This window comes from Ambystoma mexicanum, chromosome 5q, assembly GCF_040938575.1.
Source record: "Ambystoma mexicanum isolate Mex_15411 chromosome 5q, UKY_AmexF1_1, whole genome shotgun sequence".
NCBI lineage: Eukaryota > Metazoa > Chordata > Amphibia > Caudata > Ambystomatidae > Ambystoma > Ambystoma mexicanum.
This window is the reverse complement of record NC_090933.1, coordinates 62076402-62091360: the sequence shown is the minus strand read 5'-3', so window position 1 is coordinate 62091360 and position 14959 is coordinate 62076402. Positions and strand designations below refer to the sequence as shown.

At 50.3% G+C, this 14959-nt stretch overlaps 1 protein-coding gene across 2 annotated transcripts in view; it reads left to right on the top strand.

Moving 5' to 3' along the window:
• LOC138497211 (uncharacterized) overlaps window positions 1-14959 on the top strand; it is an 835962-nt gene that overhangs the window by 578959 nt on the left and 242044 nt on the right. For both annotated transcript variants that reach the window (XM_069620534.1, XM_069620535.1), the window contains one exon: window positions 5496-5631. In XM_069620534.1, the coding sequence (XP_069476635.1) occupies window positions 5496-5631 (136 nt within the window). The remainder of the gene's footprint in view (window positions 1-5495; window positions 5632-14959) is intronic.

The following is a 14959-nucleotide window of genomic DNA, read 5'->3' as shown; positions in this document are numbered from 1 at the left end:
AAGTTTGAGAGGCAGCGAGGCTGTTGAAGAGGGAGGGCCCAGCCCTTTCGAAGAAAGAAATACCACCAACTTGTTGCTTGGAGAAGCGACTGACCCTGAGGGAGTTGCAGGCGGATGAGCGAAGGACTCGAAGGAAGATATTTAGGAAGAGAGTTGAAGGTATTTAGGCCCCAAAAGGCCTTGTCGGCAATGCAGAGGGTTTTGAACTTAATCGTTGCCGCCACTGGGAACCAGTGCAGAGATTTCAGTCCTGGAGAGATTCTATCCATGGGCTTGGGGCCAAGGACAAGGCTTGCAGTCCTGTTTTGGATGAGTTGCAGATAGTAGAGGCAGGCAGGTTAGAAAGAGGCTGTTGCAGTAGTCAAGCGTTGAGAGAACCAGAGCTCTGGAGACTGAGCTTCTGGGGGAAGGAGAGAAAGGAATAATACCTCTGAGGAGGTGCAGCTGGTAGTGACACTTCTTAGACACGTTGGAGATGTGAGGAGAGAACGAGAGTGTGGAGTCGAAGATGACCCTGAGGTTTTTAGCATCACAGGTGGGAGCAGGAAGAAGGCTAAGAGAGGCCGGCCAGAGAGTGACAGGAAAGGAGGGAACAGGTGTGCTGATTACATTGCTCTAAATGTACCAGTGATAAATCAGTGTCTAGTGTCCTAGATATTTAAGTCGCCTGAGGGTGTAGGAAGTGTCTGTGTGCCATCCCCAATGGGTATCATCTGATTTAGAGAAACAGTGTGTTCTTGAAGTGTATATTAAGTGTTGCATGTTGAGTATAAGAGTTTATTTGAATACTTGTCACTATGAATCTCTGTGTATAACCCTACTGCTCACTTTGACCCCTCTTAAGATAAGCCTGGCTGTTCAGTCACACTACCAACCTGTGAAGTACAGATTTATGCCAAAGGTTGGGTTACCATTTGCCAGGAGGACAAGGTTTGCATAGTCTCCCAAAGGGTACTGCCCACAGTCTTGCCTAACTTGATTCTGAGAATGCATTGTGAAGTGTATTTATATTGTTGCACATTGCCCTTTATAAAGAATGGGTTTTTTTAACTGACAAATTATTTTGCTAGAAAACCTTGAGTGTAAGTGTTATTTGGCTACTTGTATTTGTGGATTTTGATGCTACAGCTCAAATGTACCCCTCTTGAGAAGTCTGACTGGCTCAGCCACACTACCAACTTTTTTAGTACAGACCTATACCAATAGGTGGGTTACCTAATACCAAAAGGACAAGACTGGTGTAGTATCCCACAGGGTTGCTGCATACAATCTTGACTAACACTTCTTACCTTTACTTTTGGTGAGATCGGCACACATCACCTTATGTTAAGTGCTGAGGGGTTACACTGTATCCCCTTTCTCACTACTCCTGTAACATTTCTGTTACTGACAAGCATACCTGAATGGCTGGTGGCAGTGCACGTGTTCTGCTGTCTTTTGTGTAATTTTTACTCTCAGGCTGGACTCGGACACAGATGCAGTAATGCACAGAAGGGTCACAATTGACCCCAAACTGGTGTTTTATTCATTTTTTGCCATTTCTTGACTGCTTGTGCTTTCTTGGTCATCTGCCGTGCTGGGTTGGGGTAGTCCTGGTTTGACTTTAGTCTTGTCAGGAATCCTTTGTGAAGCCTGCAGAGGCTTCAGTGTGTTTGCAAGGACAGGAAGAAGGGGAGGAGTCCCAAACTCTTATTTGTATTCTGGCATGCCTGCCTGGAGACAGTTCCAGCTGGGAGGCTGATTATCCTCAAAGGACAGCCAGCCCAGAAAGTTTGAATGTTTCATGACTGTTGATTGGATGGGTTCCTAGATAAAAAGGTGAGGATCCTGAGGCAAAAGACAAGTTGACTACTGGCCCAGAAAAAGCAAAGATGACCAGAGACACCTGCAGCACCTTTTAGTGACCAGAGAAACCTGCTTTCCTGACTCGGTTTTCAAATCTGCAGGGAAGCTCCGAATAGGATAACTTCCTCCCTTGGCCTGGTGGGCATATTCAGTCCTATGACTACCTTCAATATGGGCCATCCCTTGAAGTGCTGTGACTTTCCTGGGCTGCAAACTGACAATACCCTGGGATCTGCGACCACTTTGCGGTGCATCGTCTTGCCACAAACACATTCTCACAAAACATTGGAGGACTCCTTCGGACCTAAGCGGTAAGATTCCCCTCACCAGAATACAGGAGCGAGAAGTGATTGCACTAACCATTCTTCCTTGGAGTCTGTAATAAGGTGACAAAACCACATATCTTTTCTTGAAGCATTGAGAATCCTTTGCTTGGAGTCCCCTCTCTCGACTGGTGCTGCAAAATTGCTTCCGTAGTCCCTCCTTTCGTCCCCACAACCAAGGAGCAGGAGACCAGGTCTACCGCTGCCGCATCATGAAGGCTTCTAGCTGCATCGTGAAGGCTTCTAGCTTCATCTTCATCACTCCTAAGGGACTGTGGCACTTTGGGTGGGGTGGGGAGGGGTAATACATACTGTTCGGTTCTTTTTTCGAAAGTTCAATTGGTTCTAAATTCAAGTTCTAAAACTTGTCCCTTGGATTTAGGGCCCCAACTTCTAATAGACCAGTACTACCCAAAGGTTGGTAGAGTGGCAGAGCAGCCAGTCTTATCTTGGGAGGAGGAATGTGAGCTGTAAATCAGTGCATAGAAATTATAACATATAAAAAACCAAAAACACAATTATAATTTTGATATAACTAAGTGTGTATTTTAAATGTACACAAGGCAATTAATACCAAAAGAAATACTGTATTAACTAATGACATCAAATGTACATTAGGATAATGAGAAATAAAGCAGGTGACTAAATTATCATGTACTTTTCTATCCACACTGAGTGACATAGGCGGGTCAGGAAAAGCACTTGTGTATCAACTTTGCATTATAGTGGTTTAAATGGGTTAAGAATGACGTGAAGAAACAATACCAGGTAAGCAACACGGTAGCTATTCTTTCAATGGATATGGGAGTCTTTTTTCCATAACTCGAAAGGAGTTCTTCAGCTCAGTTTTTGGAGTGAACGAGCATTGCCAAAGCCAGTAGTTATGAAAGATTTACTGTAGGGGAAACCAGCAGTACCCAAGTCAATAGGAATGCAACAATTATGTAGCAAGTTATTTCAAAAGTTACAGGAGCTTTGGAGAAGCCTTCCTGTAGGGGCACAATTGGGTGAACGCCCAAAGAGCAAAAATGGTGCTCCAAAAGCAAAGGAGTGAGAAAAATGGTTTAGGTTTGTCTGTTAATGTGAACAATGAAAGTTACAGGAGCAGTTGGAAAGGAATTAGTGTAGCCTCTCGGCACTCCACATAAAGTGGTGTGTGCGCTGAGCCCACAAAAAGAAAGGGAAGTAAGATAAAAGTATCATACTATCATTGCACAGTTGTTTTCAGAGAAAAGTAATAAGAAAATAAAAAGGGAAGCCCAAGGGCCTCCCCAGCAACACAGCACATAGGGTGCTGTGTGGTGCAACAATCCATTACAGATGCCTGTAGTGAAATACATGGAGGAAAGCATGACTCCATTAAGCAAAACGAATTAAAGTGCAGTAAAATAGGGTTCCCAAGTCAGAGCAAGAAGAATGAGTAAAAGTAGAGATTGTGCAGCTATTCTGCGCAGTGGACTCGGTTTTCAAATGGTTCGTTCCTTAGTGATAGAATAAGAGCTCAAGTATCCTTGAATAAGAAAGGAATCCAATAATGTGAATGGTGATTTATTGCAGTCACAGCTGACAGTGTTTCGACCATATGGTCGTCCTCGAGGCTGTTGTAAGTGATCATAATTGTATGATTTATGTAATGGTAGGTACATAAATAGAATCCAAACATTGTAATCATAAAAATAACAGTTTGAAATTTAAAATAACAAAGTGAAAAACACAAGGAATCGCATAATCTGGTTATAGACACCCAAATATGCGGTGAGTCATTGCCATTGAATCAACATATGTGTAAATCCGAACATTTTTTAAACATTTTCAAAGCAAAGAAAATTAGCAGTAAGGGTATACATAACCAGATTCAAATCGGTTTCCGAAATAGTCAGACAGGGGCAGGAGAAGGAGTACCACAAAATGTCTGCAGAGCAGGTAGAGCCGCAATATGTAATTCTTAAAGATGCATCTAGTGGCAACAGTGATAGTGTGGTAACACTGAGGGCCCAACGTTGTGAAAAAAACATTGGCCGATATAGGTGTCAGCAGAAGCCTTCTGCGTAACAATCAAAACAAAGTTAAATCCATGTTATGGACACAAGACTGGATAGACACTGGTGAGGCTGCCAAATCTCTTTTACACTATTAATTTTTGGAGCAACCCAGGGGAACCACCTGTGCAGTGTCTGCTGCATTGGACTGCATATATTTTGATGAAATGGAGAGCACCTCAGTCTGTCATTCCCCATTTTCTGTGTTTTACTCCTTTAACAAGAAGGAGTGAGTGGTAAAAAGTCCCACTCAGGAGAATAAATAACAAAAACAATACCAAGCTTCAATTGACATTAGCTGTCTTGGCTCCCTGATGGACTCTTCTGTCCTCTGACTTTGTGTTTTGATTTGTCCCTCCAAAAAGTTATACATTCTTTACTTGAATAGCTGGGAAAGGGTTAATCTACAGTGTATTTGGGGGGGCTGGGGGGGGGGTTCAAAAGTGCTTAACTGTTTGAGAAACTTGTTAACCATTGTTTCTTCCTCTAACCTTTTCCTTTTAACACCAAGCGCAGTATTGCGCTAAATGTACCAGTGATATATCAATGTCCAGTGTCCTAGTTATTGATGTAACCTGAGGGTGTAGGAAGTCTGTGCCATCCCAAAAGGGTATCTGCTGATTTATTGAAACAATGTATTTGTGAATTGTATTATTGTGTTACATATTTGCTCCCTTCTAAAGAAGCCTTATTCAAACCGACTGAAATTAATAAATTGTTTAATCAAGAAACCTTGAGTTTGTTGTATTGGCACACTTGTCACTGTGAAACTCTGTTGGAACCCTACAGCTCACGTTGATCCATCTTGAGATGCCTGGCTGCTCAGTCACGATCAACTTGTGTAATACAGACTTATAACAAATGTTGGGTTCCTATTGCCAAGAGGACAATGCTGGTGCAGTCTCCCACAGGGCACTCCATACAATCTTGCCTAACAGTGTTTCTTTGGGCCTATTTATATACAGAGTTCATTGTACTGACCTATATCTCGCATCTCCCTCCTAAAATAAGCCTGGCTGTACTTCCATACTACCAAAACCTTAAGTGTCGTACTAGAAGTTGGGGCTCTGTATACCAAGGGGATCGTTTTATAAAGTCCTACCATAGGTGGGCTTCAGAAAAACCTCCTTAACAGTTAAAAACTCAATTAAATACCTGCTGGAAAAACATATGATGGGTATATTCTTGGGTAATTGATTTAATCAAGGTACCCACAAGGTTGAACTAGTATTAGTAACAAATGTTTCCTTCCCTAATAGTTGATCAAAGTTGTTTTTATGATTTTTAGGCATCAGCTGAAAAGAATCTGGAAGGTGAGAGACGTACAGATGCTGATTGGCGCGAAGAATCTGAGAAACGGGCCCTAGCTGAGCGCATAGCCAAAGCAAAGACTGTAGAAGATTACTTTACTCTGCATAAAACTGGTAAGTATTTAGAGGTTACAAACCTTGTGCAAACTCTTCCTTTTTCTTTGTTTTTGACCCTGTCCTGACTTTTTGAGGGGGAAGTAAATACTTCAGCTTCATTTTCCTTTGCCCAGTTGTTGTGGGGAAACGGGCTAGTCCATCAGACTATCAGTACTGGGAAACTGTTTCCCCTTTGGATTATTGTAGTGTTACACTGCACACATCACCTTAAAATGCAGTCCAATGGGCATACTTCGTATCACCATAACTTTTACCCATGGGATTTTTTATTACTTTTATATGTGCCTAAAGATAAGATTCACTTCTTTGTAAAAAGTCAGGACAGGTTAAAAAACGAAAGCAAAACGTTTGGGGGTCCATAGAACTATGGAGGGAAAGTTGCTAAATGAGGAATCTTTACGTACAACATGCACTACTTCAAAAAGAGTTGGTAGTGGGGGGGGGGGTTGTTGCTGCTTTGCAGACAAGCAGTGCGACTGTGGTTCTGGGCTCTGGAGAATGGTGTCGGAGAGCTGCACTTCTTCCCAGAAGTGAGAATGTCACAGCAGGTGCCCCGAGCAGACGGACTTCTGCCTCCCTCGAGTGGGAGCTCTTGTGTTAAGACAGTTTTTCTAAAGTGCAACGAAGGGCTTCATAAAATGATCTGATGCAGTGCAAAGCTCCACTCTTAGTAGAAGGCTGTACCACCCGAGAATGTTTGGTTTTGTAGCTAGAGAAGCCAAGCTTATCTTAGGAGGAGGGAAAGAGGGCTGTAGCTTGTTACAAAGAAATTGTAGCATACATGTATTTCAATGAAACACTAATACACAAAGTATTATAAAAATATTTTATTTTAAATGCAGTAGGCCAAGATAGATCTTGGGGAAGTAAGAACTATTCACATATCATATAAACACAATTATAAAAACCAACGTAATCCTTATGGTTTACAAACCAAAGTTTAACCTTATTTTTTATTACAATCACCATTCCAGGTGAGTCAAACCTATAACTCATTCAGAATGGCATTAAGCTATTGGGAATTAAAACCAGGTTCGGTATACTTTTAGAATACAATAGGTAATTCAAGGGCAGTAGATCCTATTGTTCAGAACATGCAGCCATATTAAGTTCTCCAGCATGGGGTCTGGCATGTTATGTTATAAGCATTTGTAAAGCGCGCGTTCGCCCAAAGGCGGCATGGCCCTGGAAGGGAAGCTACCTAGTCGGAGAAGGCCAGTGGAGTAGTCAGGCTTGGAACAGGTTGGTTTTCAATGCTCTTCTGAATCCGAGATGGTTACAGTGGCCCTAAGAGGTTCAGGGAGGCTGTTCCAAAGTATGTTTGCTGCAACAGAGAAGGCTCTACCACCGAGCCTTGCCCGGTTAAACCTGGGGACAGTGAGCAGGTTAGAAGTAGCAGAGCGGAGGTTCCGGTCCGGACAATATCAAGTGAATTTAAGCTGCAAAAATTCAGCACCCTGACCGTGAATAGCCCGGTGAACAATACACAGAGATTTAAACTGAATTCGATGGTTCACCGGGAGCCAGTGCAGTTGGCGAAGCACTGGTGTAATGTGGGCACCATAAGGGGAGTCAGTAGCCAGCCTAGCAGCCAGGTTCTGCATACGCTGAAGGTGATGGATGAGGCCGATAGGTTGAGACAGATAGAGCGAATTGCAATAGTCCAGTCGTGTGAGAACTAACGCGGCTACCACAGGGGGGGCGGAGGGCTACCGGGATCAAGGGCATAACCCTCTTAAGGATTCTGATCTGGTGGTGGGTGGACTGGCACACGGCCGCAACCTGGTTAGACATAGACAAAGAAGCGGAGAGGATAACTCCTAAATTCTTGACTTTGCTAACTGGGTTGGGTAGCGGGCCCAAGGCAGCGGGCCAGAAGGCAGGGGTCCACAGGGAGGGGTTGGGGGGGCAGCCTACCAACAGTACCTCCGTTTTATCACCATTTAACTTTAGCCACTTCTGGTCCATCCAGATCCCGACTGCCCTAAGGCAGTCGTGGAGGCATACAGAGGTCTCCGATTGATCCTGGTCCAGACGGATCAGGATTTGGGTATCATCTGCATATGAGTGCATGGATTCACATACTCCTGAATATTCCCCCTAGTCAGGCTGGGAATCCTCTAAAAGAAAAATCAGTTTCACTTTCACTTTTAAACTGTATTTCTTCTTTAATCCAATCGGTGCCCTCTTGGTCAGACTGCCCCAACCAATGATAGTCCTCTCCCTAAGCTCCACCCCTGGTGGCCATCTTCAGATTTTTACTAGACACTCTTCAGTGTTGGGAGTCCTCTAGTGCTCTGTGAGCTTTTTCCATAGATACTATTCTTTGGATAAAAAAAAATCTTAGTTTTGACCGATATTTTTTTTTTTTTTTAATCGTTCAACCAGAGGTTGTCTACCGGCAGCGGGGACCCGTCTGTGAAGATCAAGCTTTGTGGATCTTCGCACCTCTTCGCCGTGACCGAAGAGATGCCTCTTCATTTTATGTGCGAATTGTGAATTAAGAAATGTTTTCGTAGAGGATCAACACCACAAATGTATTTACTGCCTGCATCCGGACCATGACGAGGAGGGATGCCAGGTCTGCCGTGGGTTTTTGAACAAGACCAAGAAAGACCGCTACAGCAGGTTGGCGACATGGTTAAAGGCGGGTAAGACCCCTCATTCATGCCTCTAGGCATGATCAGGTATGCTCCAGGGCCGGCCTATTCCCATGATCAAACACCCTCGGATAAGAGGGTGAGGTCCAAAAGAAGCAAGGCCGCAGGCTATGGATCCCACTGGGTTTGCCGCTGTTGCTGATCTCGGCTCTGCAAGGGAATGTTTGCCATCACCGACCACATCCACGGTGAGGCTACCGCCAGTGTCACTCACTCGAAGAGGAAATCCTTGAACCAAGTCAACGACTGCTACCTCGTGGTCTGCCCTCACTTAGAAGTTTGTGCCCATGGTCACGATGGCAGCTATGCAGCGGGTGTCGTTGCCTGCACGGGGGGAGGTTACTGCCATGGCTGTGACCAAGCCCCCCGGAAAGGGGACAGGAGACCCCTCTGCTCTCCCCAGAAAGACTCAGGCAAGGGGAAGCAGTGGAACCCCGACGACACCTTAGAGGGGGTACAGAGATGAGAGCTGAGCCAAGTGTGCCGGGACACATTTACACTAGCTCTGAGGAGGGTGATGACCTGCCCGAGGGCTACTACTCAGATCATGAAGGGGGCAAGGGAAGTGGTTCACCCCAAGGCGATCCCTACCGGCTACCGGTTCAGAGGAGGCTTAATCAGCCCGGAGCCTCCAGCTCCCATTACTGCAACTCCTCAACCCAGAGACCTTTCGTAGGACATTCTGACCATGCTGTACACGCTGGTAACAGAAAATCAGCAGTGGCTGCCTCCCACATAATACTTGCTCCCTCTGCAAGTCAACCAAGACTGCAAGTTATAGGACCTGGATTTCCAAGGGTGCCAGCCAACTCTTCCGCAGGATTTGACCCCAATGGGCAATCCTGCCACGCACACTTATATGGCAACTATGGAGGCAGAGTACTTTGTTCCGGTGGACGGAGAACCGGCAGGCGTGGATGACCCGCACAGGTCCTCCTATGCCGGATGAGTATGGCTCCTTCCATTCGATGTCCAGGGCTTCCATGATCTTTCAGCTAGTGCCTCAGGAGACTAAGAAGGAAGGGGTTCCTTTATCAAAGGCGTGAGTCCAAGCAGAGGACCATCATGTCCGTTCCTTTGCTAGACAATACCTGGGAGGAAGGCCTAGCACTCTTGAAGAACCCAAGCACCGCCCTCCCCAAACGTGACCGACTCGAGAAAAAGTACCCTAACACCTTCCTGTTTAAACGCTTGAAAAAGTTGGTCCTCACCAAATGACCCTCCACACTTATCTTGTTTGCTGCCTTCATGACCTTCAATCTGGATTTCGGGCCTCCAGAGGCACGGAAACTGCTCTCGTGAACACCTGTGACGACATGCTCGCAAACTGCATTTCCAGTGTCCTGCTGATGACGCACAGCTTTTCTTTTAAACTTCCGTCTACCTCCCATTCACCCGACTGTCAGCCATTCAGGTATGGTGTACAGTGAACTATCTGTCTCAATGCCAGTAAGACAGAGATCCTCCTCATCGGGACACCTCGGCCCTCTTTTCCTCCTACCCTGACTACCCTTCTTGGACCCTCTACCCCCACCATCCTATGAGGCCAAAAACCTCCACGTCATCTTCGACTCTGCTCTCTCCTTCACCCCTCACATCATGGACCTGACCAAAAAGTCCCACTTCTTGGTCCTCTATGGCATTCCTCTTCTCACCTTCCCCCAGAAGCTCAATGTCTCCAGAGCTGTGGTCCTTTCCAGACTGGGTGTTAGGGAGAATTCTCAGAAATGTGCTAATCCCCTTCTCCAGCATGGGGTCTGGCATGGATTCACATGCTCATGAATATTCCCCGTCGTCAGGCTGGGAATCCTCGGTAAAGAAAAAACCAGTATCAGTTTCGTTTCTGATCTGTCTTTCGTAGTAATAACCAATCACTGGTCTCTGCGTCATACTGACCACAGCCAATGACTGCCCTCTACCTAAGCACCGCCTCTGGCAGCCATCTTCAGATTTTTACCGCACGTTCATGTGTTGGGATCCTCGTGCTATTGCTCTCGAGCGTTAGTGCTATTTTTTCACGTTTTTTCTCAAAAACTTTGTTTTTTCGGTCAAAAGAGCCTCAAGCTCCACCGACTCTCTATCCGATCAACGGGGACCCGTGTCGGATTCGTCTGCGCCCCTCAAGGGTGAAGATTCGTCGAGCTACGCTTTTGGAGGACTCCAGAAGTTTCTCAGGCCCGGTCATGGCCCAGGAGAAGGGAAGCTCGACGCCCGGAAAGCTGTTCAGGGTCTGCCCCGGATGCCAGCTGCAGAACGTCTTCAAGGAGGACGAACACTCCTTTTGTCTCTACCTCCTACATGAGGACAAGACGCACGTGGAGAAGGACTGTGCTTTTTGCGGCAACATGTCGGAGCGGACCTTGAAGGACCGCCATCAACGTCTCGCCAACTGGCTAGAAGGGAAGAGCCCGTCCGGCGAGAAGAAGAAGAAATAATCTGAGCGGTCTTCTAAGACCTTTGAGGACGCGACGGGGGTCCAACATAAGGCCAAGCACCGCGAGTCCGCTGGCACCGGGAGCGCCGAACGGTCGGGCTCTACGGGCGCCAGGCAGGGCGCACCCTCCCCGGCACCATCAACCACGAGCCAACTCTCTGGGTCGGGTAAGAGGAAGGCCGAGCACCCGGCGAAGCTCCTGGAGAGGCCCCGGTCGAGCTCGAAGGCCCCATCGGAGGGGGAGCGAGGCGGTGTCCCCCCCCTCAAGGATAAGGCGGTGAGCGCACCTAAGGTGGTGAAGGCCTTAATCCATCCGGCCAAGCCCTCTATCGAAACTGTCGCGGCGGCACTGGCTCAGCCTGTGCAGGCTACACCAGTGGTGGCGACCTCGGGGCTCAGAGTTTCCCTGCCACCTCGGAGGGAGTCATCTTTTGTGCCCATCGATAGGACCCCCGTGAAATCCCCCGTGGGGAAGAAAAAGGGGGGGGCAGGGCGTCGTCGTAGATTCGGCCTCAACCTCGGAGGAGGAGCTGGTCGAAGTCTTAAGCCACGGCCTCGGCGTGGAAGAAGACCGACCCGTCGGGATGGATCCCCACGCAGGTGACGACGACATGGTCGAGGGTACCGACGGGGCCCCTGATCGCCCGTCGGATTCCCCTCTGCCAGCGCCGCGAGACAGCTCGGCGGCCATTTTGTTGGCTATACAGTCCTTATGCTCAGAGATAAGGACGAGACTACCGTTGCCGACGGAACCTCTCCCGTCGGGGGACCCAGAACCGGGACCTTCTGGCGTTCCCCCTACCAAGAAAAGAAGGATCCACCCTCCGCCTCCTTTTCAGCCGTCGCGCCCCTTCCAGCCCTCCTCCCCGTCCACCCGAGGGGATGATACGGGGACTGACACGGCAGCGACGGGCACGGACGACGAGGTATACGACGAGGATTTACCGTCGTCGCCTCCCACCAGGGCTTCTCCGCCCGACGAGATTGGATCGTTCCACTCCATGATCTCCAGGGCATCCGAGCTTTTTCAACTCTGCCCTGAGGAGAAGAAGAAGGAAGGCTTCCTTTATCAGCGGCGCGAGGCCAAGAGGAGGACGGTCCTCTCAGTGCCTCTATTGGACGACATTTGGGATGAGGGCCTCACCCTCCTCAAGAACCCTTCCACGACGCCAGCTAGAAGAGACCGGTACGAGAAGAAGTACCGGGTCCCGGACACGGCCCCCCTGTGCCTCCGGGCGCAGCCTACCCCGGACTCCGTCGTCTCCGCGGCGGCCAGGAAGAAAGCGGGGGGGGGGGTGCGGCCTCCACATCGACTTCCCCACCGGACGGTGAGGGAAAGAAATTGGACGCTATGGGACGCAGAGTCATCTCGTCGGCAGCGACGACGATTAAAGCGGCCAACGCCTTGGCTATCGTGGCCCGCTACGACAGGGAGCTCTGGTACAAACTGGCTCCCCTGCTGGACTTCCTGCCGGACGACAAGAGGACAGAGGCCCTGGAGATCCTGCAGGAAGGTGAGGTGGCTTCGGACCACGCCATTACCGTTGCGACGGACATCGCCGACACTGGGTTCCGCCAGTTGGGCAATGGCGTTTGCCTTAGGCGGCGTGGATGGCTCAAGGCTACGGACTTCCGTCAAGACATTCAGACCAGAGTCTTGGACATGCCCTTCGATGGGAACAACCTGTTTGGCAAAACAGTGGACGATTCCCTTCAGGCCATTAAAGCGGACACTGAGACGGCCCGGGCCCTGGGAGTTCTGCAACAACGACGGACGCCCTTTCGGAGCAGCGGAGGCAAGGGCGCCTCCAAAGGTTCCGGCGGCGGTTTCTCCACCTACCGTCAAGCGGCCCGCTCGTCGTCTCAGGAGGCCTACAGAGGACGAGGTAAGTCTGGCGGACCCCGCCGTCGTCGCCAAGGAGGTCAAGGCGGCAAAGCCTCGTCCAAGCAGGATTGAACCGGCCGTGGGGTCGGGCCCCCACCGAAGCACCCCGGTGGGAGGCTGGCTGGCGAGCTTCGTCAGCGTGTGGGAGTCCATCTCCACCGACCGTTGGGTGCTGGACGCCTTGGCCCGGGGCCACGCGCTCGAGTTTCAAAGAAGGTGTCCGCGCGTCCCCCCCGTGGCCAGGAAAGAACTTCACGTCCCTCAACTTCTCCTGGAGGTGAAGGCGATGCTCAGGAAGGGCGCCATCGAACTCGTACCAAAGAGGCTTCGGGGCTCCGGAGTATACTCGAGATACTTCCTCGTGAAGAAGAAGACGGGGGGATGGCGCCCCATCCTGGACCTGCGACGTCTGAACAAGTTCATCAAGGCGCAAAAGTGCCGGATGGTCACCCTCCAGCACGTCCTGGGTCAGCTGGAGGAAGGAGACTTCCTGTCGTCGTTGGATTTGGAGGATGCCTACTTCCATATTCCCATCCTAAAGGGGCACCGAAAATTCCTCAGGTTTGTGGTCCAAGGGCGTCATTACCAGTTCAAAGCCCTCCCCTTCGGTCTACGGTCGGCACCCAGGGTGTTCACCAAGTGCCTCGCACCGGTGGCGGCGCAGCTGCGCCGCGAGGGGATCCACGTCTACCCCTACCTGGACGACTGGCTCATCCGAGCCAAGACGAGGGAGCTCGCCGTGGTTCACACGGCAAGGACCGTCCAACTTCTCACGGACCTGGGATTCTCCGTGAACTACGCCAAATCCCACCTGGTACCCGCGCAAGACGCTCTGTTTCTGGGAGCGAGGCTCAACACAGTGTCCCTTCTGGCCTCCCCGTCGGAGGAGAGGACCAGGACCATCCTGGGCAAGGTGCAGCGGATGTTGGTGGCCGATGCGGCCAAGGTGAGGTCCATCAAGTCCCTCCTCGGAATGATGTCTTCCTGCATCTACCTCATTCCCATGTGCAGGCTCCGGATGCGCCCGTTGCAGGAGTTCCTGGACGCGCGCTGGATCCAAACGACGGGCAGCTTCGAGGAAAGGATCACACTCGACGAGAGTTTCCGACGAGCGATCCGGTGGTGGGGCACCCGCGCGCATCTGACGGCGGGCATGGACTTCCAGACCCCAGCCCACCAGGAGACAGTGACCACGGATGCCTCCCTGGAAGGGTGGGGAGCGCACACCGAAAATCTGCACGCAAGGGGCCTTTGGCTCCCGACGGAGAAATCCTTACATATCAACGTCCAGGAGCTCCGTGCAGTGTTTTGGGCCCTCAGGTCCTTCCTTCCGTCCCTCAAGGGCAAGGTGGTGAGGATCTTCACCGACAACACCACCACCATGTTTTACATCAGAAAACAGGGCGGAACCAGGTCCCCAGCACTGTCCAAGGAGGCGCAGGACCTGTGGCATTAGGCAGTCGCCCAAGGGATGTTTCTGGTGCCGTTTCATCTGGCAGGGATAAAAAACACCATCGCCGACTCACTCAGCAGGGAGCTGCGCTCGTGCCACGAGTGGGAACTACGGCAGGATCTAGTGGATCGCCTCTTCCGACGGTGGGGCTCTCCCCAGATCGACCTGTTCGAGACGGCGACGAACTCCAAGTGCCGGAGGTTCGCCAGCAGGTTTCCCCAGGCGAGGAGCATGGGCGATGCTTTCTCGTTTCCCTGGGAGGGCCTGTTCCTCTACGCGTTCCCTCCTTTGCCAATGCTAATCCGGCTCGTCAACCAGCTCAAGAGGTCACGGTGCAGGATGATCCTCGTCGCACCTGCGTGGCCGAGGCAGATATGGTTCCCGGACCTTCTGGACTTGTCAGCGTCCCCGCCAATCAAGCTGCCGGTGGACGCGGATCTGCTCTCCAGGGAAGGAGGCGCCATCCTCCACCACGACCCGAAATCGCTGAACTTGCAGGCCTGGCTCCTGCAGCGCTAAAGTTTGGAGGATACGACATACCGGCCGACTGCAGAGAGGTTCTTGCAAAGGCCAGGGCGTCCTCGACTCTTAAATGCTACGGACACAAATGGAAGAGGTTCTCTGTCTGGTGCCACGCACAGAAGATTAACCCTCTACGGATTACGGCTCCCCAAGTTCTGCCGTACCTGCTGACGCTGGCCAAAGCTGGACTGGCACACGCGTCCATCAAGATTCATCTTGCTGCGATCTCCCGATACACCAGAACCACGGGACGGACGTCCTTGTGGTCTCATCGTCTGGTGAAAGAGTTCATGAAGGGACTGTTCAGATCGTTCCCGCCGGTGAAGGCTCCGGCCCCGGCGTGGGAGCTCAACGTGGTGCTGACCAAGCTC